Raw genomic sequence first — 27,394 nt, forward strand, 5'->3', positions numbered from 1 at the left:
CTAGCCTCGCCGTCCGCCCGCCAGTAAGCCCCGGCCACTTGTTTCGCGATAGAGTTTGAGCTTAAGGCAGCGGGCACGGCAGACCTTGCCCTTGCCCTGCACCTTGTCAGCAGCACCTTGACACGCAGCACCTGGGCACACGCTTGTTGACACTTTGCTGCCCTGGCCGCTGTCTGCGCGTCGCTGCACGCTGGCAGCACCTGCATGCCCGCCGCCTGCCCGCCCGCTCTACGTCTGACGCCTGCCGCTGCGCATCCACGCACAAGTGAGCCGCGATCACTGACCAGGCACAAATCACAGGCCCACTGGCCAGCACCCGGCACTGTCTCTTCGGACTACGCTCACCTCTGGGGCCACCGCCCTTGACTGCGTGACCTGATCGCTGAACTGGTCTGAGCAGCCCCTCGTGCGACGCCAGTGAGGGCATCCTAGTCACTGGCCGCCACTTGCTGCAACAGAAGTTATCACTTGGTGCGCACTCCATCGATCGAACTTGTCATCGTAAGTACCCATCTTGTGTTCCTACGTCCTATTTACCGGCGACACCGCGCCCACTTTCGCGCGACTCCGCGCTTGAGCTACACTCTGGGGACAAAGCCTCGCCCATCATTGACCCGAATGTCTGCCGCCGTCATGTCGAATTATTACTCATCGCAGCTCCAGGTGCACAACTGGATGCTGGCGCAGATGTCCCAATACCCTCCGCCGCCAGATGGCCAGCAGCAGCAGTACAACAACCTCTACCCGACCCAGCCCGGCGCCCAGCAGCAACTCCTCGACCCGGCACAGCAGGAGCAGCTGCAGTTCAGCAGCCTGAACCAGCCCATCTACCCGAAAGTCGAAGGCCAGCACCCACGCCACAGTCCGTCGAGCCAGCACATCCAGAGTCTGGCCCAGGAACTGCAGCACCATGCCGCAATCGAGGAGCAGCAGCATCACCACATGCACCATGTCACCCACCAGATCCAGCAGCCAACGCCCGTAACGAGCCACCCCACGAGCGCTGGAGGACTCTCGAACCCTCCCACGCAGACTTCGACACCTGAGCAACCGCAGAAGACGAATCGCCTCCGCAAAGCATGTGACTCGTGCAGTATTAGGAAAGTAAAGGTACGAGCAAATCTGAGAGTGGGAAGTGAAAATGGGCGAAGAAGAGATTTCTGACTTTAGATGCACAGTGTGACGAGACTGGACCGCCATGTCGAGCGTGTGCGGCACTCGATATCCCGTGCACCTTCGACCGACCTAGCAGGAGACGAGGACCGCCGAATCGACATGCCGAAGCCATCAAGCGCAGACGACTCGAAGAACAGCAAAGTGCAGCAGCCTCGCCTGCGGGCATGTCTGGAACCTCCTCGCCAGCATCACCCACGCACGCCGCACAAGCTCTAGCGGCGCTCTCTGGCCACTCTTCCGCGCCACTATCGGCAGAATCAATCTGCCCAATTGAGACGCTGGACCTACTGATCGACGACTTCTTCACCTACATCCACCCGCTTTGCCCCTTCCCACACAAACCCAGTTTCCGCGAGGCTTGGAAGCGAAGAGAAGACCTAACGAACAAGTCATTCCTGGCACTGCTGGCATCGATGATCGGTGCCCTCGTGGCATCATTCCCGCGGAAACCACGACTACACCTCAAGGCACAAAAGCGCGAGAACCTGTTCCCCAACCACATGAGCCTGGTACACAGATGCCAGAAGGTGTGCGCAGCAGCACGTGGTGCCGGCTACCTTGAGAGCGACAGCTTGAACGTGTACGATGCGGCCACCAGCTACTTCCTCGCGTTGATGGGCATCTACACATTCAGATGGCGTCTGGGTCGGCTATACTTCGGAGAGTGCTTAACGATCCTCCGAACTCTTGGGCTGCACAAGGCGAAGGGCCATGGCTACAACCAGATGGGCAACCTGCCGAGTGCGATGGGCTCTCATCACAGCGCCGAGAACGGTGTGGAGCAGAACCTCGACAACATCACCCTCGAGATGGGCCGCCGCATCTTCTGGACCATGTTCGTCAGCGTAAAGTCGATGGAGCAGCTGGGTGCCAACTTTGGCGAGCTCGTGATCCCGCCGCCTACCCACACGGAGCCCTACCCTCCTCTGCCAGCCGAAGTTGACGACTTCTGTATCTATCCGACACACACTGATGAACAGCCCCAAGGACTGGTGCCCATGATCGCTGGCTTCAACGCAAACGTGCGAGTATACAGCTCGTACAACGCATTGGCCACAATGGAAATGGCATGGGGTATTGATGCCATCGTCGACTGGGATCGGCAAAAACGCGTGCTCCACGAGTCTCTTCGCCGCTGCAAGGGTGCCATGACCGACCTTCCCACGGACCTTACTGTTCAGACCAGCACCAACATGGGCACGCCAAACCAAAGCAACGGCAGTTTCTACCCGGCATTTGCACAGCCTCAGCTTGGTAGAGATCCAGCAGCGTCACTCATGAGCCCTTCCTCGCGTGTTGCCCAAGAACAACCCCCCGAGGAGCGCCGTCGTTCGCAGTACGAGATCCAGAAAGCCAACATCTACGCTTCAAGTCTGGCTACACGCTCATACCTGGTCGAGAAGTACTGGAACCTCACGGAGGCTCATCAAAGATCACGGTCCCAGACCAACCCCAGCTCGATGCCAAGCTCTCCTGGAGCAGGCATCACCGCTGCTGGCATTGATGGCATGATACCACAACAGCCAACTAGCCACTTCGACTTGATCGAACAGGAGATGCGCGAAGAGAGAGAAAGCATTGTCAAAGATCTGCTTGTCGTACTGGGCAGCATTGACCAGGTCAACATGGAGCCCAATGCCGACTCTTTTGTAAGTCATGGCCATCTTCAGCACACTCAGCGCAATCGCTTACATTTATGGCAGACCATGAAGATTCGCTCCATCGCAAGCACTCTGCTAGAAGTGCCAGACCAGCGCAAGGGCCCATTGGCCATGCAAGCTCAAGAATACTTGAGCGCTTTCCTCAAGATCCTGATGAAGCTCGAGCGCGTCAGTCCAGCCAACAGCAACAGCGACGAGCCGGAAGATGAAGACGTCGAGCTGAGATCTTGGGCAGACTTGAGGGATTACCAGTTGAAGTTCGCGCAGCAGGGAGGTCTACTTGGGTTGTCTTGAGTGCTTCCTTATGAGGTGTCTGGATGTGTGGTGTGCTGATTACTTGCTCTATACCCATGGGCCAATGTGATATAAAGGCGCAGTCGGTTGCGGATGGAGTTGGACTGATCCACCATGGCGGTGGTGATTGGAAGTTGCAGATTGTCGTTCAACAAGACTGCATTGACGTTCTCACGCATGAATCGGTGTTGTGATTGTGCTTGTGCTTGTTTGGTGGTGGATGCATGCATAGACTTTATAGCGGCGTAGTAGAGTAGTGATAAGCACTTTGCTCTGCACCTGTCTTCTTGTATGTCTAGTAGCAGTCCATATGGCAGATTTACTTTCCAAGGACCGCCTCAGCGGAGGACTCCTTGATGCCGATGTTGTCTGGCTCGATGTGAACCGACTTGATCTTTCCGTCCTCAGTAACGATGGCGCTTCGAACAGAGCGCTTGTCACCGAAGATTGGAGCAAACTCGAATTGGGTGCCCAACTGCTTAGAGAAGTTGCCCTCGGCATCAGCAAGGAAGCGGATCTATGTCGTGGTCAGTACAGCAGCTCAATCCGGGCTCTGCCATACTTACGCCGCTCTTGCCACTGGCATCCAGTGATTCCTTCCAAGCTTCCATTCTACAGATCCTATCAGCAACGCAACATAACCAAAGCCTGGATACTCTACTAACACGAAAGCATCGTTGACAGCGACAACAAAGACCTTGCCAGCGGACTGCAACTGCTTCGAATTGATGTACTCTGGGATATGTCTCGCCGAGCAGTCAGGGCCTGTGCATGCGTGTCAGCCATGGCTATAAATTTTGTGGCTGCCTGAACTGCCGCTTTGGGACTGTAGGCCTTACTGAATGCCGCTGGAACTTGGATGATCAATCCCTTGCCGGAGGAGAGCTCCTGGGCGAGGTTGACCTTCTTGTCGGGAGCGCCCTCGAGCAGCTCGACGTTGGGGATGGAGTCTCCGGCTTTGACTTGTGACATGTTGTAGAAATTGTGGTGTTTTGGTATGAGAGTATGAGGTGACGTTGGAAAAGGGCAGATGTTGTGTATATATACCTACTGAAAATTGTGCCCGGTCCGCACCGTAACTCTGTCTGGAGCTCTGGTCTTCCAAATAGGCTGCTTCGTATGTTACCAAAGGCAGTAACGAGCTCGCTGTTCGACGTCAGATGGAGAAGGCAGCTTGAGCTGGCTATGCGGTTTGTGGACGAGGAAGACCACGCTGTGAGGGCTGTGGATGATCCACCTTGCACCACATTCATCGTTCAGCCTCACCGTTGAGCCGCCTCCACTGTGGCTCTCTGAATGCGAGGTGAGATCGGCGTCAATCTCCAGCTTGAGCTCAGTATTGGGCATGACGCGATGGGGACCACGGCATGCACGGGTTCTTTAAAGTTCACCCGCCAGCCAGCTGCATGCTCGTGAGCAGATAGCCGACGACACTGCCAATAGCAGAGTCTATGTTTCGAGGTCAGCTTGGCGGGCCATCGCAGCATTGAGCAGAGCTCGTCGAGGGAAACAAGAAGCACAGAGGGGATGTTTCAAGCCGCCAGTGGACTGCAATTTGGCAAGGCTCCGCAAGGACCGCTCCTCAGGGCCGGCGGATGAAATGCTGGAATGCACGTAGATCAGAGGGCCGAAAGAAGATAATCAAGCGAGGTGCTCCCGCTCACACTCGACACAAAGCAGATTCCTCTGGTTGTGGCTTGGACTATTAGCCAGATTCGAGCAATCTGCTGCGGTCCTGCATCCAAGATCTGTCTGCCGGCTGCGTTGTCGAGGGGCGGAACAGATCCATGGCAGCAGCAAGAGAGACTCACATTATTCATTCATCCATCTTTATACACGCACGTCCGCATTCTGCTCTACCCTGTCGTCGTAGCGCCCGCCGTATCTCAATCGTCGCCGCACGATTCGGGACCAGTTGTCTTGAGCAGTCCTTCGCTGCTTGGTGACGTGGGTGGTGCCGCTGGAGAGATCGCAGCGCAGCGCCTACTGCAAAGAGTCCTCGTTCTCCTCCGGTGCTGTGCGTGCGGAGCGAAGGCTTCTTTTTCCCTTGCTGCTTGCGCCAGTTCGGGTTCAGGTTCCATCCATCGTCGGCATCCCGACCGACAACCGTCCTACCTGCTGCACATCTCCGCGACCCTTTCGCTACCAATATCCTCCGCCGCGCATCCTCCCTGCAGAGTCTGGAACTCGGTCATCGATTAGAGCCCTGCAGCTTTCACTCCACCTCCGCCATATCGCCGTCGAACGCCTGCGCTACACGGCTGTTCACCGCCGAGGCTGTCTCCCGCTGTTCGTGTGCCCTCTACGGATGACATAGCTCGCGCAGCACACCTAGCGAGCTGCAAGCACCCTAGCACTGTACGATACGCCTACGAGTCCCAGACTGAGACACCGAGAGTCGCGACCTCGACGTCCAACACGGCGACCTCTTACACCATACAGCGCAGTGAGCGCATGACCTCGATATAAGTATTTCACAGCATTGCCGCGACCATGGACAGCCAAGGTGGCTCGTCCGCCAATAACAGCAGCGACTTTGTAGGTCAATGCCACAGGCGTGTGCTGCGCGCCATTGGCAAACAGTTGCTAATGCGCTCCAGGTTCGCAAGCTGTACAAGATGTTGGAGAACCCGCAAGACGAAAGTGTAGTACGGTGGGGAAACGAGGGCGACAGCTTCGTGGTGTTGGAGAATGAGAAGTTTACCAAGCACATTCTGCCGGTACGGACTGCATTGGGCTGGCATAGAGATGCGCTGCGCTTGTGTCGCTTCGTGCCTTGGGGCTGATATTGTCTGCAGAAACACTTCAAGCACTCGAACTTTGCCAGCTTCGTTCGCCAGCTGAACAAGTACGACTTTCACAAAGTACGGCATAACAATGAAGAAGGAGGGACGTCGCCGTATGGCCTTGGAGTGCGTATCGCTTAGAATGTCCTCAGGCCGAGAGAGGAATGTGCTCACACGATCACAGGCATGGGAGTTCAAGCACCCCGATTTCAAGATGAACAACAAAGATGCCCTCGACAACATCCGGCGAAAAGCGCCAGCTCCTCGAAAAGCGAATGCGATTACAGATGAGATGGTTCCGACCCAGCAGATGGATCTGGTCAACACACAGCTGGTCGCAACACAGCAACAACTACAACAGCTTCAGGAGAGATACAACGAGCTCAATATGCACCATTCAATGCTGCTACAGGAGCTGATCGGAGTGCAAAAGACGGTGGTCAATCATGAGCACGTGATGCAATACGTCATGAACTTCTTGAACACAGTGGATGCGCAGCGAAGGCGTGAAAGCAAGGTCCTCACCAACAGCAACCCATTCGCACAAACGAGCAATACCCAAGCGAATGGCACAACCACGCCCGGGTCACAAGCGACCTCCGTACCACCGATCGATGAGGATGCGCCAGCCTCACCCCTTCAGCATGCCTCGAAGCTTTTGAACGAGGTCAATGCAGACCACTTACTGAACACGCGGAATCTGGAACAGATGAACGAAGCACAGCTGCGGTCGAATCATGCCCTGACGACACCACCACCAGATCTGGCACGCAACGGTACACGATCATCCAGTAGAGGTGCACATCCACATTCGGCAGCATCATCGAGCTCGGCTGGCGGATACGATCTGGACACTCTGGTATATCCCATCGGACATACACAAGGTATCGACCCTATGTACAGCGAGCATGTCAACAACATTCCTTATCCTATGCCTTCGAAAGGACCAGATGGCAGCTTCCAACCACCGCCAGTACCCGAAGTACGGAAGAAGAGCACACAGGTCGATCCTGGCTGGATCAGGCAGCCACAGATCCTCCTCGTTGAAGATGACCAGACTTGCAGACGCATTGGCGGGAAGTTCTTGTACGCTTTCCACTGCTCTATCGACAGTGCTGTAGGTGAATCCACATTTCTGAAACACGCACCATATGGCTGACACGAGGTAGCTTGACGGTTTAGAGGCTGTGAACAAACTCAATTCAGGCGCCAAGTATGATCTCGTCCTTATGGACATCATTATGCCTAACCTGGATGGTGTCTCTGCCACACATCTTGTTCGGCAATTCGACAACACAACACCCATCATCGCCATGACCTCCAACATTCGGAGTGACGATATCTCTATGTACTTCCAGCACGGTAAGCTAAAAGTGAGCAAAATCTACTTCCACCATGCTAACGTCAAGCAGGCATGAACGATGTCTTACCCAAGCCATTTACAAAGGAGGGCTTGCTCAGCATGTTGGAGAAGCATCTATCACATCTCAAGAAACAACCGGGTTCTCTCGAGATCATGCCTCCGCCACTGAACTCCGCCAAGAGAAGTCTGAAAAGTGAAGATTCGCCCGCGACATCGCCTGCCACTGGTAGTAATTGGAACTCACCTAATCAACTCACGGCCGGTTCTCCAGCAGGGAGTGGCATTGGCGAAGAGAACTACATTCCGGCCGCGCCATATGGTCAACCTGCCATGCAACACGGCCCGCCACCACACATCTACGCAACAGCGCCTCCAGGTGCTCTGGCAATGCCTCCACGGCCCGGCCAGCCCATGGTACAAGGGCTTCCGCCTCGGCGAGACATCTCGCAGATCTCTGGTGGACCTGAGCTGGCGCAAGATGCGAAACGGCCAATGTACGCCCCTCCTCCACCTGGCATGATGGGACAGCCGCTACAACATCCAATGCAGCGGCCACCTGGGCGATGATTTAGCGCACGTGTTTGATTGTTTTGAGAAAGATCTTTGTGCATGTACAGATGTAGATACCTCGCACTCGCATTGAGACGTTTTGGGGTGGCATGATGTGATGGTTGTTGAGCAGGCGATGTGTTGGTCATTTATTGCGATCTGAAGAAGCATGCGTCCGCGATGGAGGGGACGCCAGACTTGCGAAGTGATCTCATCAAACTCTGTTGGTGGGATGTGGGAAGCCGCCAGGCATTACGGCAGCGGAGCGAGGCAAGGCCATGGGCTAGAAAATGTTTCGTAGTCCAACTGTGGTAGATCAATGGAAAGCTTCGAAACTGAATGTGGGCATGTGGTGTACTCTCAAGTGATGTGTTTGAACAGCGGGATTGTGCACGCGTGTCATAAAATTGTGCACGTGCATATGACTCTTCCCCAACTTGCGAATTCAAGAATCTACGACAACAATATTTAATCAGTCACAACAACATCTACGCCTGCCCCAAAGTCACGTCTCATTATGCCTCCCAAGGGTAAGAAAGGTAACGCGAATACTAACAAGAAAGAAGAGGAACGACAAGATCCACTACAGGCCGTGCTCTTCTGCGATGCCTATGAGACACGCTTCAACCCTTTCACAATCGAACAGCCACGATGTCTACTCCCACTAGCAAATACGCCCCTCATCGAATACACTCTAGAGTTTCTGGCTAGTGTTGGTGTCGAAGAAGTCTACCTCTACTGCGGCAACCACACAGACACCGTCGAGGAGTATCTCCAGAAGTCAAAATGGACCAGCAACACTTCGCCTTTCTATCTCCAGGTGATCCGCAGCAACTCGAGATCCGTCGGCGACTGTATGCGGGATCTGATGAGTAAGGACCTCATCGTGGGCGACTTCATATCAATATATGGCGATGTTGTGGCGAACATACCCCTCGAATCAGCCCTGGCCGCACACCGTGCCCGCAGAGAAAAGGATAAGAAAGCGATCATGACTATGGTTTTGCGTGAAGCCGGCGAAGTCCATCGCACGAAAGCACAACATCTACAGCCGACCTTCGTTCTGGACTCGGTCACTGGGAGGTGTGTACACTATGAACAGATCCGTTATGGCCAGAACGCTACACTCGATATCCCTGGCGAGGTCCTGACGGATTGTACTGAACTGGAAATCCGGGCTGATCTGATTGACTGCGGTATCGACATTTGCACACCCGAAGTGCTGGCACAATACCAGGACAACTTCGATTGGCAACTACCAAGAACTGGATTCCTACGAGGTGTGCTGAAAGACTTTGAGACATTCCAGCTTACGATTCACACACACGTCGCAAGTGAAGGGTATGCGGCTAGGGTCCGAAATCTCCAAGCGTACAATGCAATCAGCAAGGATGTCATCTCGAGATGGGCATATCCTATAGCTCCGGACACGAACCTGGTTGCTGGCCAAAGCTTTCAGTTGTACAAGGGCAATGTGTATCGAGAAGATGGTGTAGTGCTATCGAGGTCCAGCGTCGTAGGGCCCAGAGCGGCTCTTGGGAAAGCCACGTCCGTTGGCGAGCACACCACAATCACAAACAGTGTCATCGGCAGAAGATGTGTCATCGGAAAGCGGGTCAAGATTGATGGGGCGTACATTTGGGATGATGTGTACATCGGCGACGACACAGTAATTAATACAGCAGTAATCGCGAACGAGGTCTCGGTAGGCAAGAAGTGCAATATCGAGCCCGGGGCTCTTTTGTCCTACGGCGTCAAGATTGCAGCTGGAATCACAGTCACCGGAGATCGGAGGGTCTCGAGGCTCAAACGTAAGCCCGGCCTCGGAAAGGACGACACCGTGCAAGCGCCAAATGATCCAGCGGTTGTTGGCGAGGATGGAGTTGGCTACCACGTTGAGCTCGATGAGGATGAAGAAGAAGTTGCCAAAGCTCTGTTACTGGGACTGCAGAACATGGATCTGGCCGTCGACGACATCTCCACGTTGGACTCCGATGAAAAGGACGACGACGAAGGTTCTTCATTGGGCCATGTTCGCACCAACTCGCAAAGTCGTCGAAGCGATAGTTTCGCCTCGGTCGACTCTGATGGTAGTGGCATGGGCAGCAAAGCTGCTGCGGACTTCAATAGGGAAGCAGTCAACAGCCTCTTCGATGACCTGCGGCTTGGCAGCTCGCCACATACTATGCAACTCGAGCTCAAGGCACTGAGATTACAGAGCAATGCGACAGACAAGCAGGTCCAGAAAGCGGTAGCCACAGCTTTCAGCAAGTGGGCTGCAAACCTTGTTGAGAGCGGCAAGTCACCCAAGGACGCCGTTGCAGCACTGATACCAGGCTACAATCAGCTCATCTCATCGTGTGTGAGTACAGAGGAGGAACAGGCAGAGTTCCTCCTGTTCTTGCAGACAGATCTCACGCACCGCAACCAGGGAGAGAAGTTACTGCTGCATTTGACGACGATGATGGTACAGGAAGATTTGGTGGAAGCGGATGGCGTTGAGCAATGGTGGGAGGACCCAAGGAGTTCGGCTACTGAGCAATTACGGACTGTTAGGCAGGATACACAGAAGCTGGTGGAGTTCATTACAGCTGAGGAGGATGATGATGACGACGATGAGAGCGAGGAGGAAGATTCTGATGATGAGTGATGTTTTTAAGTGCGTGGCCGAGTTCGAGTGGGCTTTCAGCATGCTATCAGTACTGCAAGATGTGTGACTACGTCCTAGATGTGGTACCTCGAGTGGTGCATTCACTATTTGGTAGCTCGCTCCTCATCTGGCAAGCCACTTCCGTATCTGGCTTGTTGTGGCACGCTCCTGTCTCCGCTCGAGCTCGAGCTTCCTGACAAGCTTGTTGGTGAATAAAGTCCTGATTGTATGCCTACACACCTATATGCTGCCATTCACTCAGAGTAGTGCTCACATGTTCGAGATTGCCCTACGCTCCAACTAGATCCGGGCGGCGTCTTTGTGGCCATTCACCGTTGGAATCTGCGTGACGCTTTCGGAAGCTTGAGCCGTGCCTAGCGCCGTTGCCTTACATCAGCGCAACCCTCACCATCAAGTCGTTTCCACCTCGATTCGTCGCCTTACAACAAACCACGTCTGCCTCGCACCTGTGACTCGTGCATACACAGGCTGCTACCGACCACCGCCACCTGTCCAGTCAACGCCGTCTGTACGCACCCCAAACAGCACCGCCACGCTCGCGACTCCAAAGCCGGTTGCTTCGTCATAAGGCGAGGCAACCGCAGCATCACCCACCACCACGTCTCAGTCCACGCGCAAGAGGAAGCTAGACATTACTATCGCCGCCGATACCCTCGCCGCCACCACCGCCACCCCGTCCACCAAGTCCGAGCCCCAGCGGAAGGCCAGCAAGACATCGCACCACAAGGACAAGGAAGGCGTGCTTGTGGACGCCGCACTGCCGGCGACCCCACAGACACTCGCATCCGATAAGCAAATGGACTCCGACGACGACTTCAACAGCATCGCCTCCTCGCAGGACCTCGAGCTGAACGACGCCGACAGCAGCGTCGATTTCGGTGCAGCAGGTGAGCACATCGTCACATGGTCACGCCCAAACCGCATGCGAGACATGTTTCACTAACTGCTTATGTGACCCTAGACTCGGACATCGACATCGAGGACTTCCAGGACGACGATGTTGCCTTTGACACCAAGGGCGCGGACTTGAAGCCGCAGAACCGCCATTTCGAGGTCGACCATACGGTCTACAGCCCGCAGGACATCCAGGCGCAGCAAGACCGGCAGGTGGAAGAGGTCGCGAATCTACTCGAGCAGCCACACGAAGCTACCGCAATCTTGCTACGGTATGGGAAATGGAACAAAGAGCGTCTGATCGAGCAGTACATGGACAACCAAGAAGAAGTGCTTGACAAAGCCGGATTGGGACAGGAGGTAAGGTCACATCCACCACGGATCGACACGATTGATGGCTTTGCCTGCGACATCTGTTGTGAAGATGAGTCGGGACTCGAGAGCTTCGCCATGAGGTGTGGACATCGCTTCTGCGTGAACTGCTATCGACAGTACCTCACGCAGAAGATTCGGGAAGAGGGCGAGGCGGCGCGGATTAAGTGCCCTGGCGATGGCTGCAGTAATGTTGTGGATGCCAAATCGCTGGAGCTGTTGATACCGTCCGACCTCACCGACCGCTACCACGAACTCCTCATGCGGACCTACGTTGATGACAAGGACAACCTGAAATGGTGTCCGGCCCCAGAGTGCGTCTATGCGATCGAGTGTGGTGTGAAGAAGCGAGACCTGAATAAGGTGGTGCCCACTGTGCACTGCGACTGCAAGCACGCTTTCTGCTTTGGCTGCACACTTGCGGATCATCAGCCATGCCCTTGTGGACTAGTCAAGAAGTGGTTGAAGAAGTGCGAGGACGACAGCGAGACAGCGAACTGGATATCGGCGAACACCAAAGAATGCCCCAAGTGTAACTCGACAATCGAGAAGAATGGCGGTTGCAACCACATGACTTGTCGAAAGTGCCGAAACGAGTTCTGCTGGATGTGCATGGGCGTGTGGTCGGAGCATGGGACAAGTTGGTACAACTGCAACAGGTTCGAAGAGAAGAGTGGACACGATGCGAGAGATGCTCAGGCTAGGAGCCGACAATCTCTGGAGCGCTACCTCCATTACTACAATCGTTACGCGAACCACGAGCAGTCTGCCAAGCTCGACAAGGACATCTACCACAAGACTGAGAAGAAGATGCAGCTGCTCCAAAATCAATCAGGTCTGTCATGGATTGAGGTCCAGTACCTCGAAGAAGCGTCGAAAGCGCTTCAGGAGTGCCGACGAACCTTGAAATGGACGTATGCTTTTGCGTACTACTTGGCACGGAACAACCAGACGGAGATCTTCGAGGACAACCAGAAGGACTTGGAAATGGCAGTTGAGAACCTGTCGGAGATGTTCGAGAAGCCGACTGATGCTCTGGCGAGTCTCAAGGTGGACATGATGGACAAGACGTCTTACTGCATGAAGCGTCGTATTGTACTGTTGGACGACACAGCGGAGAACTTGAAGAAAGGTGAGTCTGATAAATGACGTGCTCCAGCATGACGCGATCACTAACGTCTTCTCTAGGCAACTGGGACTTCAATGTCGACCTCGGCTAGCCGCCGCAGACTAACAGCAGAAATGATCCATCATCATCAAAATACTGGCCGCGAAGAGCGCTTGCATTTTATCGTAATCGACGGGGAGGGCGCCCTCCGCCAGTCGATTCGAACATGTTGCAGGGAACCCGCTCTCCAAGGCGGCGCGAGGTCTAACGACTTCACTTCGTCTTCATCTTCTTCCCTCCATAACGAGCATGGCACGAGGCATTTCTTGGCGTTACATGCGGTTTTCGGAACAAACAGGAGTTCAACGGAATGCATTATGAGGGTGGTGGCGCCAAGCGTACAGGCACAATTCATGGCTACTGGAGCCGGACAAGGAGCAGGAGTGATGGTTATGCTACCACCATAAGGCAGACGCGTTGTCTCTCTATCCATGAGGATTCTATGCAGATCTTTGCAGTGTCAAAGGCAGAACCTGCGGTAGGTATACTTACAGCTGGAAGGTTACACCAAATCCATACATAGGCACTACTAGCATCGCGTGATAATCATGGAATATAGAAGGAACGACGTCAGAGTGTAGAGGTTGAGAGCAGAATGGTTTCGTCATGTTGTAAGCACCAGTGGCGATTTGATCGCGATTGTTGCCGAGTTCGCGCGGCGTGCTAGGGGAGCATTCACTTACATGTACTGACTGTAAGTAGGGCCGATCGGTGATAGGAGAGACGTCATAGGGCGTGCATGGTTGCTGAGGATGTAGGATTCATCTTCATTATGAGAGGGAGAGGGAGAGGCTCGCATTGCCCGTTATGAGTTGAATGCCAGCACGTTGAACACCGACGTGTCAGCGTCGTCAGCGCGAGAATTCGATGTGTGGTGGCATGTGAAGAAGATCTTCATTCACTATGTGGACCCATTACATCAGCCTAGCCCACTAGTTCTAGCGACATCGTCCCCGAGCCAAATCACGAGCCTCAGCAATCATGGAGGAAGGGGAGGGAGAACGGGAACGCGTTTGCTGTCCTGGGTACTCGGAGGAGCGATGACGGCGACCAGAGGCGGCGTGGCGCGGCATTCAGGGTCACGCGCAGGATTGTCTTGGTCTTGGTCTTGGACGTTGTCCGTTCGGTTCGCGCTTCGCGCTTCGCGCGATGGTGATGGTGATGATTACTGTCGTTGGCGTATTTGGTACACGCGTCGTGCTGCTGTCTTATCACGCGAAGGTGTCTGGTCGACGGTGACTCTCACACCGCTAAGTTACTACAGTCTTACGGCGGGTACGTGGTGTGGTTGCAAAAGCATCTTCAATGCTATTGTATACCAAACAGACCAGGAACGCGGTCGTCGCACTGGCGACGGGAATCATGATGCAGGAAGGTTGAAGGCAACTCCCGGCGATGCTTGGCGGTGGATGAGGACCTGTCCCTGCATCCCGTTGCATGATGCATCAGTGCCATGTCCTCGTCGCGTTCTTGGCTTGTGGTATGGATGTGCCCTGGATACATTCCTAGTCCTCGAGTCTTTCGCCCGTGGTCCTGGTACGATGCGGTACGGGAGCATGGTGAAGCGAGAAGTGTAACGGTGGTACGTTCTGCGTGGGGAGCCATGCGAGCGCAGCGAGCCCTGGCGGCCCTGCTCCTTGGAATCATGAAAGAGCTTGAAATGATCACGGTGCCTAATGGGGTACCATCGAATGAAAGGAGAGAAGGGGAAATCCTTGTCGGATCATCATTGAAGGATGTGTTTTCTAGAAGAATGCCGCTCGATTGGAATTTCCCGCTCAATGCATGGCTTGTGGCCGGCCTCCTGGTCGAGGGGAGATTAAGCTTCTGTCATTTTGGAGGCGTGGACATGGACTCCTGGTCGAGGAAGACGAGATGGAGCAACACCAAAGGGGCCAGGATGCACGTCAGACCGCACGCTTTGAGCGTCGTCAGCATGGCCCAGGGATTGTGCACTACCTGGCGGATTACCACGTTATTGGTGGTTCGTACCAGTGTGATCTCTCTGCTTTGCCCGTAATCGAGTCGTCGAGAACAGAGTGCCGTGACACCATCGTCAGTCTGGTAGACATCTCCTCGCGATTGCTTTTCCCTCATGTCGCAGCTATACCAGCGCCTACAGTTAGCGACTTCCCCACCGGGACATGACCAGGGATGACTCGGATGAGGGAACGTGCAACGTCCCCAGGTACCTTGTGCGTTCATACCACTCTCTGGCTTTCCAGCAGGCAAGTCCTAGAGACAGAGCAATCGCTTCGACTCCTTGTGAAGCTTCACGAGGTGCAGCTTGCAATGTATAGCGAGGCTGACCTAGATAGACCTGCTTGCATACGTGTTGTGAATTCATGGCAACCACCACACGGCAAATACTATTTGACGAGAGTGGGTCTAGATTGCCCATATCCGGCAACTCTCGAGGTGCTTAGGCAACAAGATCTAACATAGCCGTGAGAGCTTCACTCTTCGAAGTTCGATCTGGATTGCTTCGAAGATAACGACTTTTATTGCCTCCCCCCCCCAAGGGGGGCTCAAAAAGCATAGGGTACGAGGTCTTGCAATTCAACCTAGAATGCTCTTTGGAAGCAACTCAATTCGAGGTCTCTGTGACCAGATAGATCAAGCTGAAGGTGATGGGTTGAGCCAGATCCGTACATGCCAAATAGCAAAGCCGTACGCGTCAAATATTATAGCATTTGCCCCACCACACGACGTCAATAAGGCTGATGTCTGCTCAGCATGCTTGCGCAAATCATCTCGACTCAAGTTGCCTCTCGCCTAGACAATATCATGACCGGGGACGATGGAGTGCCTGAGCGGTGCTTCAGTTCCCAAGGCATCGACCATGCCTGCCTTGTATCGATGCACTGTCCGGCGCTGGCTCCGATGTAGATTCCTCGTCAGCCTTGCACGTTGTCTGTAGTACAGCAATACATTCACATGATGCGCAACTGCCGGACGAAGTCTCTGACATGCGGTGTGCGCACTGAGGGATCTCCTGCGTTGGCGAGATTACGCTATCTTCCATCATTCCACAATCAGTCGAACAGGGAGATACTAATCGCTGAATATGGCATGTTGTCTTACAACTGGTTGTTTGACATCGGCCGCGTGTGTCGTGGGCTACCAATAGCGAGACGCCCGTATGTCAGCGTGTCCAGGTATATCGCAATCATTTCAGGGCCCTAGTCAACCTCGTTGGTGATCAAGTCAATTACAACCAGGGCTTCCAGAGCACTTCTCGAAGGTCGTTCTGTGACCGCTCAGGGGACCCCGGCTTTCCAGAAGACTTCTCGGATGACCGATACCACTTTCGTCGCTCAAAGCGGTTGCCGGGCCCGACCAACCCTTCTCATCCACGCCTCAGGCGACTCACGAGACACACTCGGGGTAAGCTGCGATTGCAGCAGCCAGAGGATATACTCATATTGCGACATTGCAGCTGTGGGGACGGTTCCTCCACGCGCGAGGGCCGCGAGTGCTTCGCACAAAAGACACCCTCTCACTGTCGACTTGCTCACACCACCCGTCCACGTTACATATCCTTGCACATGCCAGTCATCAGTCGCTGTCCTCTTGTGGCGCCCTTGATCGGATTATTGCTCCCAAGAATGGACACCGCTCGTGCAGTGCTTAAGCCGGACCCGAATGTGACCAGGCGTTGTACACTACAGAGCTCGATGTTGAAGGAACTCATTGTTATCCGATATGCGTTAGTTGCATGTTTGGCGACGGATCGTGAAACTGAAGGGCAAAGTCGCTGCTCGATGGCCCGTCACTGTCGTGTTACGTACATGTGGATCGAGGTCGTGAGAGACCAGCATATTGACTGAAGCTGGCTCGGATGAAGTCGTGGAACGGGCAGAATCGAAGCAATAGATAGTCGGTGCAACGACTGCACCTTGCATTGAGACCAAGACTCTGCAGTTGCAACAATCATCTTTACTACTTCCAAGCCACATCTCTTCATCTCGACTTGTGCCCAAGGGACAACATCATGTCGTCCATTTGTGCCGAGATCGTACCCCATGAGGCTCCGGTTGAGCGCGACTTGGGTATCTGGATACAGCAGACTGTCGGCATCACATTGGAGGACATCATCGATGCCAGCGACAACGACGATACGGTCAACTCAACCCGGCCGGGTAACAAGACACAGTGTATCGCCACCTCGCCACCTGGACCGGTATGCAGCCAACGGAGATCATGCTTTCGACGGGTAACACCAACCATCGACCCAAGCTGTGATGACCTAAACATCGTGGCCAACATCAACATGATCAAGATCAACACATCTCTCAGAACTTGCCCGGAACCTGCCTCGCGTCCCAGCTCGCCAACGAAGCGTCGGCGAGCGCGAGGTCCAGAACTACAGCACAGCTTACCGCCAACCCATACCACTACGAGTAGCGTGGCTATCGCGCGGATGCACAAGACTTCGAGTGTTGTGGTGTAAGGCTGGGAGGGGAAAGCGAAACTCGTCGTTGCTTCATCATGCAGCGGCTTCGGCTTGGAGAGGCAGGCGGCAGGAGCCAACGAAGCCAACGAAGCCAACGAAGCCAACGAAGCCAACGAAGGAACCATGCGTGCCATGGTTGCGACTGCAGGCACCACTTGCGATCAGTGTAAGTACCGCGAAACGCTTCACCGCTTCATGAGTTCTCTTCGTCTTGATGACAACAGACACATTGATGATCAGCTGCGCCAACCATGTCTCAGCCCATCCTGCTGCGACCAGATACACGGCGATGAGAGGTTGGCGCTGGCGTTGCAGTGCCATTCTTGCTTAGACAAGTCGTTGGACCTGTCCTCCACATCCAGAACCTGGGACAGCCGTTCATGACGATGGTCAAGATGCCGGACCTGCCATCTGGCCAACGGTGGGCTCTTTGCTGACAGTGTCTCTGAGCGCCAGCCAGACTGTAATGATTGCAAGAGAGGTCGGCGAATGCGGCGCGCAAGAAGATGTGTTTCTTGGCGGCTGTACTGTCGATGCTGCACCAGAGTGCCGTGCTCGACCACCACGAGTGCATGATGATGCGTTGGAAGAGGACGTCGGCGTAGTGCTGGCGGAGTCGCTTGTTCACAGCCAGAAGCGATGGACGACGAAAGTGCGCATCAGCCAGGTCGGCAAAGGCCGCCATGTCGTTTATCGCTACGAAGTCGTAGATGAGGTCGAGCAGCTCCGGCGGTAGCGACAGCAACGGTGCAAGCGACATGATACAACTGTCCGGCAGGTCCTGGTGTTTTCGAGTAAGCGGGTTGTGTTGTGCCAGCCACTTGATTTTGGCTGGCACCCAAGCGTGCCAGCCTCGCCCAAGCCAACGCGTGCACGTCAGGCACGCACGCCTCGACACACGCATACACATGCACCCTCTTTCCGCCACACGCGCTGCATACAACAAGACATACACACACCATACCACCACACATTCACTACCCGAGTATTTGCACTTCAGCTTCCCGCACCGAGCACTGACATCGCGCCCGAACGGCCATCTCTGCCCCTCCGAAGCCCGTCGTCGCCCCACCGTGCCCACCAACCTCGAACATCTCGAGGCTCCGCTCCGAGCTGCCGTACGCAACCGACCGAAGCGCGCATACAGCAGCCTACAACGAGAGAACAACTTGGGAGGAAGCATCTGCTACAGCACACCACAACACATAGCTGCTCGCAGCTGCCTCCGGGCACCATGCCGGCCCTTCCGTACCACGATCCGACCTTTGAGACAGATACCCGCGCATTCGATCTGCGGCAACTACGCCGCGCAGCAGATATAGTCGGCCAAGCGCTGTCACATACCGCACCATCGCTACTGACGCGGGTACCTCACACTCTCACCAAGCGACAAAGTGGTGGCGTCCTCGCAATACCCACCCAATATCAAGGCATCAACGCTGGACCGGCGCCTGGCGCGGTGGTTGGCATTGTCCTAGGCAGCATCGCAGGCTTCTTACTGCTGATATGGATCCTATGGGTGGCCACCAACAGCGGCTCGGGCTTCATTCGGTCGAGTCGTCTGACAGAGGAGGACGTTGTTGTACGGCGGAGATCTCGGAGTAGAGGGACTAGGCGCAGTCATGCTCGAACCGAGATGACCAGCAGGAGTCCAAGGCGCGCAAGAGTGATTCGACAAGAGCGGATAGTGCGAGACAGCGTGCCTCCTCCGCGACAGCCAAGTCGCATACGAGAGACCGTGCTGGTGGACGACATGCGCGGACCTCCAGAGCGTAGAGTGGATGGTGACGACATCGTGGAAGTGATTGAGGAGAATTCGTCGATAGGCCTACCTGAGCCTCGGCGGAAGAACAGACGGTCGTCTGCTGGTTACAGGTGAGTCCTCTCGTGCTTTTGCTGCAGCTGCCCGACAGCAATGCCCTGAAACATACATAGCCTTGCGCAGGCACTAACCCACCCTCGCGACAGATGACGACAGTTGTTCGACGCTGTGACATGAAACTTACAAGAGATACCCAGGCGAGGACAGGTACAGTTCTCTGACGTCTAATCCTGTTTCGATCCTTCCGCAACCCTGCAGCAGCACAGATCTGCATCCAGTCCTTCGAAAGAGTCGCATGTACGTGAATGTGCAGAACAAGATGTAATTGTATCGACTTGCATGTGAAAGGACACCAGGATAGCGACGGCGTTTGACGGTACAAGTAGTACATTGGGACAGGCATGACATCGGCGGTCAACAAATGCACATTCCTCGCGCCCCTTCGGCGCCGAGGCGGCACGGACACCGCGTTGAGTGTCAACTGTATTGAGCAATGGTGAACACGCATATCATCGGAAGAATGGGCGAGGAAGGAGGAGATATACCCCAGAGTGGCTTTTACTGCGGCACCGAGTACCTTGAATAGAGTCAAAAGGCCTTTGCGCCGGACTCAACACGTGCTTTTTTGCAGCTGGCACTTGCATGCATACTAGTACCAGCTGCTGCTGTCTATACAAAATGCCGCATCGCGTAATTACTGCAAGAAGCCTTTCATCCTGTGCCTTCCTTCCTCTTTCGTTACGACCTCCACAGTCCACTCGCCAGAACGCCGACCTGACCTTAAATCATGCCAGCCACAACAGCAGAACCCAGAGTCCCAACGAGTCTCCACCTCTTCCGCATCCAACCCATCTACACGCCCAAAGAAATCTCATGTCTCATCAAAAACTTGCTCGCCCGCGACTTCGACCGCACCAAAATCCTACGCGACTCCTCCTCTATTCTTAGCCGCGCCGCCGCGACCGCGGACCAACGGACGCTGATAACTAAACCAACACCCAACAATCGAAATCGCAGCCAGTAACAACGTCGCACCACAAAAGCTCTGCGCTCCCGGCCAACTTTCAGGAAAGATAGCGCCGCCGACGGGACTTCCGATCAGAATTCCTAACGCGCCGGCGAACATGTTGATCCCGAAGCGCGTGCCGATCGTGCGCAGGTCGCTGGTCATGGACGCGACTGCGGCGCCTTGGAGGGATACGAACGCGCCGGAGCAGAAGCCGTAGAGGAAGCACCACACAATCAGGCCCGGGGTAGAGTGTTTAATCGCAATCCAGCAGAACGCCAGAATCGTCGCTGCGGCGGTGGTGGTTGCGAGGACTTTTAACGGGTGGAAGAATTTGTCTGCGATGAGGGAGGGGATGATGCGGCCGGGGATGGAGCCGACGTTGAGGAAGATGAGCATCCAGAATTGGAAGTCGAGGGAGTGCTGGGCGGCGAATTGCTCGATGAAGAAGTAGGGGATGTATTGGCCGACGAAGCCGAAGAAGGTGGCGAGGTTCATGATTTCGAAGGGGAGTTCGAGGAGGATGGAGGTGTCGAAGATTTTACGCGCGCCGGGGGGTTTGGCGCGGGGTTTGATGAGGGTGCAGGGGATTGTGAGGGTCTGTTTGATGTGGTTAGTTTTAGGTGAAGAGCGGTGGGTGAAGGAGGTGGTTGTGTGGACATACGAGGATGGCGATGAAGCCTATGATGCGGACAGCCCAGCCGAAGCCAAGGACTGGCTGGACGTAGGTGAAGACGATGGGGTACATGACGCCGCCCAGGGAGGAGCCAGAGGCTGAGATGCCCATCGCCAGAGCGCGCTTTTTGCTGAAGTACGAAGGGAGGACGGAGGTGGCTGTGATGAAGAGCGCGCCGCCGCCCAGGCCACAGCAGATGCCTTGGGCGAGGATCAGTTGCCAGTATTTGTCGCAGAGAGACATCATCATTATGCCAAGTGCCACAGAGAAGGAACCGAAAAGGACAAGTAGTCGTGGCGAGCCAATGTCGAAGATGGGGCCCCAGGATATGGGTGATGCGCATAGGAAGAATGAGGTCAATGTGCCTATCCATGCTATCGATGAGTTTGTCTGGCCGCGGATCAGAGTTTCCTTGTAGTACGATTGGAACACGCCGAAAGCGTTGATCAGGCCCCACGTGTTGAAGAATAGGAAGTAACCAGCAAGTACTTGCAGCCACGCGGTTGTGCCGCCATCAGGGGGTGGTCCTCCAGGTGGTCCAGGCGGGGGATTGTGAGTTGATTCTGCGGGCGAAGGTGAAAGATACTCCTTGACGACTGAACTAATCGATGGGCCTTTGTCGCCGTGGTGCGCCGCATTGTGAGGTATGGCTAATGGTGACTCCGTAGGCCATGTCCTTCCGTTGGTAGACGACGTTGGGGATTCTGGACCTGGATAGCCTGGGTGGAAGCCAGGCGAGGCAGCGCGGCGAATGTCGTCTCTCGACATAAAGGCCTGCTGTGTCGGGGATACAATATCTGAGACATTTCGCTCGTGGTATGGCACGAGGTTGCTGCTGGAGTTGGTAAAGTTTGAATCCCCAAAAGGTCGATGCGAGTCCTGCGTTAGTGGTCTGTGGAACGCAGCAAAGCCTGAGGCTGCAGACTCGTCCCTCGCATGGCCACGCCAGTTGGATGCGATCGATTGGTCCCTCGAATGCAAAGGCGATTCGCGCATCTGGAAATGAAAATCGTCCTCCTTGTGCGCCATTTCGATGAGTCCGACAAAGCTAGGTGCAGGCGGTGTAGAAGAGCGGTAGTACTTGAGCTTGTAGCAGACTCAAGCGGTCATCGTCTCAGGCAAAACTCGCAATACAATACCGACAACCACAGCGCTCGCTGCTAGCAACACGGCACCAGATTCGTCCAACTGCCGCCCAGGCAGAAAATAGCTAAGCAGGGCAATCGTGTTGGGCTATGCTCGTGCGATGGATCTGGCGACTCTCCGCAGATACCGCCGGTAAGGGAGTGTGGTTGAGCGGAAGTCGGGTTGCCTACTGGATCCTCGGTCTTGGTTGTTTTGCTTGATCAAGGAAGATGACCATGGCCATGTGCGCTAGAAAGAAAGCAGACCTACACGCACGAAAAGGACTTGGTCCCGAAGGATGTGCAGCGGGCAGCAGTCGGGTGAGAAGGACGCATCAACGAAGACGCTGGGGACGGGCAGATAACTTCACATGGCGAGACTGAGGTCAAGGAGCGTCGTGACTCGGCTGAACGGACTACACAGATAGCAGTGTCGATATCTAGGGCGACGATTTTAGCAGCAGTGTATGCAGTCGGGTGGCAGGCATTGTTGCACAGGCTTAGGCCCTCGGCAAGGGTGGGTCAATAGTGCTGGCGCTCGCATTCCCAGTGCGTAGGTGCGGTAGGTCACATTGACACTTGTGCGTCCCGGTGCTGCGTTCTCTGCCATACAGCCTACGTGGAGGTGACGTCCCATGGGCAGTTGCGGAGGTGTTTGTGTCTCACGAGAAAGGCGGAGAGCAGGCAAGGAGGCTCTGATGTTGTTTGTCTGAGATTGGCTTCTGACTACAGATGCTTGTGATCCTTGTCGTGGCTCAGGTACCCGTCGGCTCTGGCCAATGAGACTGCGTGCCGTCCGTTTCCAGTATAGCGCCTGCTGCTCTGAACGCTACCGGCTGCAAGTCTTAGCACAGGCAGGTGGCTGAAGATAGAGCTTCCATTCAGCTTCACCTTGCATAACGAACGCCATATTGTCACAGACGAACGCTATCAGGGCGCCTACCACCCTCCGCCGACCCTTCGGACATACCACTTCACACCTACCTACGTGTGTGACGTCGTCGCCGGCGCAAGCGAGATGAAGTGCCCGCCAGCACCCATGTCCGTCTGCGGTCTGTCGCGAGTGGCGACGGCGGGCTGCAAACGAAGAATCCATGCCATCACCGACAGAAAATATTATGGGGCATGCAATCAAGCGGGCCTTTCGCTGCTTCAAGACTCCACCACACACGAACGCTTCAGACCCAACGGAAAGCGTTGGTCGTGCGGCAGCAGTCTCTGATAGAGTCCTGATGCGCACTGCCACGCCTGGACACGGACCTTTCGAGCATTCCACAGCGGACGTGTCACCGCGTCTGGCTCTGCCGGGCATGCGCCTTCTGGTGTGCTGCATCCTGGCTGCACTATACCGATATGGCAGCGACGCAGGGAACCGCCGATGGAACGGTTGCAAAGTCCTTCGCGTGAAACGGCCTTGGCGAGCTTCGTAGGATTCTTTTCGATGCTTGATGACTTGGGTTAGGTTGCGTCGCGTACATGTCCGAGAGTTATGTTTAGTTCTGTAGGGTCGTTTAGTCTTAGCAACATGCTAGTCGACCCTCAACGGCCCCCGGCAGAATGCACATGTGGCGATAGATTGACGGCAGCGGGTCAGTGAGCATGAGCAGTACATAGGCTGCCGCTTTCCTGTCGCTCTGCATCGATTGAGTCTGGCCTGAATACAAGGTCGCACTACTAAGTCCCTTGAGCAACATGGGTGAAACAATGCTCTCCATTGAGTACGGCCCAAAAGTCGGCACCCAGAAGGAATCCCACCTCCAGCTCTGGCAAGATGTTGTGAATGCACGACCAAACGCAACAGCCCTCATCGCCAAACATCAGTCACCATCCACATTCCGCTGGGTCGGAAGTCAACATGTTGACACACCATACGTCCAATGGACCTTTGCAGATCTCGACCGAGGAGCCAGAAGACTGGCCACTGCCTTGAATAGGTTGACACACATCGACCGTCGACCGATCGCAGCTCTTATCAACAACCAAGCAGAATGGGCGCTTCTATACTGGGCTTCGGCCTATCTTCATTCGCCCTTTGTGCCCATCAACCCGAAGATCGCAACGAGGACCGAGGAACTCAACCATATGCTGGATCTTGTTGGACCCGCGGTTCTGGTCAGCGCAGATCTGCAGATTGCAAGTCAGCTTGAGCAGAGCGTGTCCGAGAAGCTTATGTCGTCTATTGACGTGAGATTAACCTTGTCAGCATCAGGTGCGGAGACCTCGCAGACATGGGGTCTTCTTGGAAATGTCATGTCCGGCGAGCCAACACCACCAGATACGCCAGATGTGATGTCTGCAGACGACACTATAGTCATCCTCTTCACTAGCGGAACGACCTCGCTTCCGAAACCTTGTGCTTTGACCAGCTTTCAGTGCTTGAACGCTGCGCTTGGATACATGGATGCCCAGAAGGTTAATTCGAGCCATCGATTCGTTCAGCACCTTCCAGGCTTCCACTCTTATGGCATTGGCTGGTCGCTGGGTTTCTGGTTGAGAGGTGGAACAGTCATCTTCCCGTCCGACTCTTTCGAGGCTCAGGCCACGCTCGAATGCTTCGATCAGCATGGAGCAACCCACATGGGATTGGTTCCTACCACAGCACAGGCGATCTTGGCGCATCCAGCATTCGCGAAGACAGACCTCAGCACACTGGTCAGCATCGACATTTCTGGCGCTGGAGTGTTGCCGAGCTTGGTGGAGGCTTGCACAGCTGCGCTGAAAGTTCCATCTAGCACCAGTTATGGCATGACCGAAAGCCCTGGCACTGCAGCATGGGGTGTCGATGAAGGATCTGTCCTCCGTGATGGTGAGGTCATGTCTGGCCGACCTGTAAGAAACACTGTACAGAAGATCTGCGAGCCAGACTCCAGAGACGCCGTGCCCCGTGGGCAATTGGGTGAGCTGCACAATGGTGGGCCGCAAGTCATTCTGCGATACATGGACCCAAGAGTTTCCACCAAAGACTTCTACCAGGACGAAGATGGCACCAGATGGATCATTACCGGCGACCAAGCAGTCATGGACCACGACGGAGCTGTACGAATCACTGGCCGGTACAAGGACATGATCATCCGCGGTGGTGAGAACATTTCTCCCGCTGGCATCGAAGACTATCTCAGCAAGAAGGAAGCTGTATTCCAGGTCTATGTGGTGGGCGCGCCGGACGACATGGCTGGCGAGGTGCCGATCGCTGTCATTACGACAAAGGAAGGCCAGGAAGCAGATATCGCAGCGCTGAAGCAAGACGTAACCCGGGATCTTGGGGCAGCCTTTGCGCCAAAGCTGATTCTCCATCTGAACAAAGACCTTGGCTTGGACGCTTTCCCAAGCACAGCCTCCGGCAAAATCAGAAAGGTCGAGCTTGCCAAGGTGGTCAAGGAGTATCTGAAAGCGCAAGCTGAGGCTGGCCTCGACAAGTCAGGATCCACGATCGATTCTCTTCTTGGCATCTGGAAGATGATCAGTGGTGCCGATGGACTTCTGCCTTCAACTACAATCGATGCCTTTGCAGACTCGCTTATGATGATGCAGCTTTCTGGCATTGTTAAGAAGGAGTTTGACCGCGATATCACAGTCGAAGACTTCAAGTTATGCGAGAGTATTCAGGACCAGGCAGATCTTGTTGATTCCAGGCCACTGAGGAGTGCCGTGATCACCAAGCCCAGACGCGAAGGCCCGCCCGCTTTGCTCGACATGCCTCATGCGAGGGAAGACGTTGAGGTATACGAGCGAACACAGCATGCCGTGGCTGACATGCTGGCGCCACTCGGCATGAAGTGGGACGATGTCGAGGACGTTGTGCCACTTCCAGATTGGGACGCCATCTTCTGCCACCGCATTCGCCCGTCTTCGTGGAACCTTCGCTTCAGCTACAACGCGCCAGTGGGTGTTGAAGCTCTGGAGAAAGCCATCAGAGCGTCGCTGGAGTTCCACCCAACGATGAGATCAATGGCACTGGACCAAGATGGCGAAACACTGCTCGTCACTCTGCGTAGCACCGAGGAATGGTGCAAAGCATCCATCACGACCGGCTGGGAGGTGCAGACCAAAGAAGACCTCAACACCCTTGTGCTGAACGACCCGATTCTCGATAATGCCAGCGCTCCTGGGCCGCTCGTCAAGTTCCATGTCGCCAAGATCCTGGAGGACGGTACATCCGGTCTCGTGCTGGTCGCATCGCACGCAGTCAACGATATGAGCATGACCAAAGTGTGGCTGGAGGATATCGTAAATCTCCTGACCGGCGAAGCCACGCCAGTGCATCACGCACAGTTCAAAGACTATGCCACAGCCTTCTTCGACCATCGCGATGGCCTTGAAGCCGACAACGGCATCGAGTTGTTTGCCAGGAAGCATCAAGGTGTCAGTCTAGTCCCCGAGACAACTTTCTGGCCACCCCAAAGAGCACCCGAATGGTTCAAAGGTGTCGATGCAGGCTGGTCAAGGTGGACAGGAACCAAAGCCAGGAAAGGCGAACGCTCGGTTGCTCAGAGTGAGAAGGTCAAAGCCCAGGCCGGTATCCGCAGAGCAGTCAAGGTTGACGACCTACAAAGGCTCAAGGCCGAGTACAATGTGCCAGTCTTCATGCTAGTCAAAGCCGCCATCGCCATCCTCAACATCTCGAGGACTGGTGGCAAAGAAGCAATCTTCGGAACCATCAACGCCGCACGGTCGTGGCCATTCAGCTCCGACTACAACGCTCTCGAAAGAGAAGCATACACTGGCAACCCGTTGGACATCTCCGGCTGCACAACCGAGTACGTCCTTGACAGAATATCCGTCGGCAGCTCAAAGTCATTGCTAGCGTTCATGCAGCAAGTAACCAAGGACGAAGAGCAGAACTCTGCATACGCCCACACCCCCATCTTCCGCATAATCGACCGCCTCCGGGATCCCATCTCTGCGGACGATACTAGAACTTTCGCAGAACGCGAGCGGGACGCCGCGTCGTACTTGCCACTAATCAGGAGGCAGAGTTTCAACTGGCTACCTACTGCACCGACTGCGCAGAACCCAAAGGGTCTCAGGTTCCAGCAGATGTTGACTCGCATGGACAATGGCCTGACGATTACGGGATTCTTGATGGATGATAAGCGCAGTGTCGCTTTGGGCTTCAGCTGGGATGCGGAGCATTTGAGCTTTACCGAGGCTGAGAGAGCGCTTAATGACTTGACCGGTCTTGTGGACAAGATGGGTAAGGAGGAGAATTGGTCAAAGTCCGTGGAAGAGCTCTTGCGGATGTAATGTGGTGATGTGGTTTGGGTAGCAGGGTACCTTTCAGTGGCATAATTGGACAGTGTGGGATGTTTGGGAACCAGGTTGGGACAGATACCAGATTGACGACAGACAGATGGCGCCACAAGGCTCTTGTTCCAG

The 27,394-nt window shown here is 54.9% G+C and overlaps 8 protein-coding genes across 8 annotated transcripts; 6 read left to right on the plus strand and 2 right to left on the minus strand.

Moving 5' to 3' along the window:
• Nucleotides 1–618: 618 nt before the first annotated feature.
• On the plus strand, nt 619–3,131 carry CLAFUR5_09045 (uncharacterized protein; the record flags this gene model as incomplete). The annotated part of the gene is made up of 3 exons (XM_047908193.1): nt 619–1,110; nt 1,179–2,825; nt 2,880–3,131. 3 exons carry the CDS (start codon nt 619–621, stop codon nt 3,129–3,131), a joined length of 2,391 nt encoding a protein of 796 aa, XP_047766298.1.
• Nucleotides 3,132–3,450: 319 nt separating this feature from the next.
• CLAFUR5_09046 (Peroxiredoxin-5, mitochondrial) lies at nt 3,451–4,103 on the minus strand (the record flags this gene model as incomplete). Its single annotated transcript, XM_047908194.1, has 3 exons — nt 3,451–3,648; nt 3,712–3,896; nt 3,971–4,103. 3 exons carry the CDS (start codon nt 4,101–4,103, stop codon nt 3,451–3,453), a joined length of 516 nt encoding a protein of 171 aa, XP_047766629.1.
• Nucleotides 4,104–5,624: 1,521 nt separating this feature from the next.
• CLAFUR5_09047 (Transcription factor SKN7) lies at nt 5,625–7,847 on the plus strand (the record flags this gene model as incomplete). Its single annotated transcript, XM_047908195.1, has 6 exons — nt 5,625–5,669; nt 5,732–5,851; nt 5,930–6,043; nt 6,102–7,034; nt 7,087–7,279; nt 7,330–7,847. The coding sequence occupies 6 exons, from the start codon at nt 5,625–5,627 to the stop codon at nt 7,845–7,847; spliced, it is 1,923 nt and encodes a 640-aa protein (XP_047766628.1).
• Nucleotides 7,848–8,346: 499 nt separating this feature from the next.
• On the plus strand, nt 8,347–12,986 carry CLAFUR5_09048 (E3 ubiquitin-protein ligase dbl4; the record flags this gene model as incomplete). The annotated part of the gene is made up of 4 exons (XM_047908196.1): nt 8,347–10,296; nt 11,108–11,387; nt 11,462–12,898; nt 12,955–12,986. 4 exons carry the CDS (start codon nt 8,347–8,349, stop codon nt 12,984–12,986), a joined length of 3,699 nt encoding a protein of 1,232 aa, XP_047766029.1.
• Nucleotides 12,987–16,928: 3,942 nt separating this feature from the next.
• On the plus strand, nt 16,929–17,387 carry CLAFUR5_09049 (uncharacterized protein; the record flags this gene model as incomplete). Its single annotated transcript, XM_047908197.1, has 1 exon — nt 16,929–17,387. One exon carries the CDS (start codon nt 16,929–16,931, stop codon nt 17,385–17,387), a length of 459 nt encoding a protein of 152 aa, XP_047766028.1.
• Nucleotides 17,388–18,624: 1,237 nt separating this feature from the next.
• On the plus strand, nt 18,625–19,537 carry CLAFUR5_09050 (uncharacterized protein; the record flags this gene model as incomplete). Its single annotated transcript, XM_047908198.1, has 2 exons — nt 18,625–19,265; nt 19,474–19,537. The coding sequence occupies 2 exons, from the start codon at nt 18,625–18,627 to the stop codon at nt 19,535–19,537; spliced, it is 705 nt and encodes a 234-aa protein (XP_047766418.1).
• A 597-nt stretch (nt 19,538–20,134) lies between these two features.
• CLAFUR5_09051 (MFS-type transporter dbaD) lies at nt 20,135–21,923 on the minus strand (the record flags this gene model as incomplete). The annotated part of the gene is made up of 2 exons (XM_047908199.1): nt 20,135–20,818; nt 20,883–21,923. 2 exons carry the CDS (start codon nt 21,921–21,923, stop codon nt 20,135–20,137), a joined length of 1,725 nt encoding a protein of 574 aa, XP_047766420.1.
• A 1,787-nt stretch (nt 21,924–23,710) lies between these two features.
• CLAFUR5_09052 (Putative acyl-CoA synthetase) lies at nt 23,711–27,262 on the plus strand (the record flags this gene model as incomplete). Its single annotated transcript, XM_047908200.1, has 1 exon — nt 23,711–27,262. One exon carries the CDS (start codon nt 23,711–23,713, stop codon nt 27,260–27,262), a length of 3,552 nt encoding a protein of 1,183 aa, XP_047766414.1.
• Nucleotides 27,263–27,394: the final 132 nt, after the last annotated feature.

This window comes from Fulvia fulva, chromosome 9 (assembly GCF_020509005.1).
Source record: "Fulvia fulva chromosome 9, complete sequence".
Taxonomy (NCBI): Eukaryota; Fungi; Ascomycota; class Dothideomycetes; order Mycosphaerellales; family Mycosphaerellaceae; genus Fulvia; species Fulvia fulva.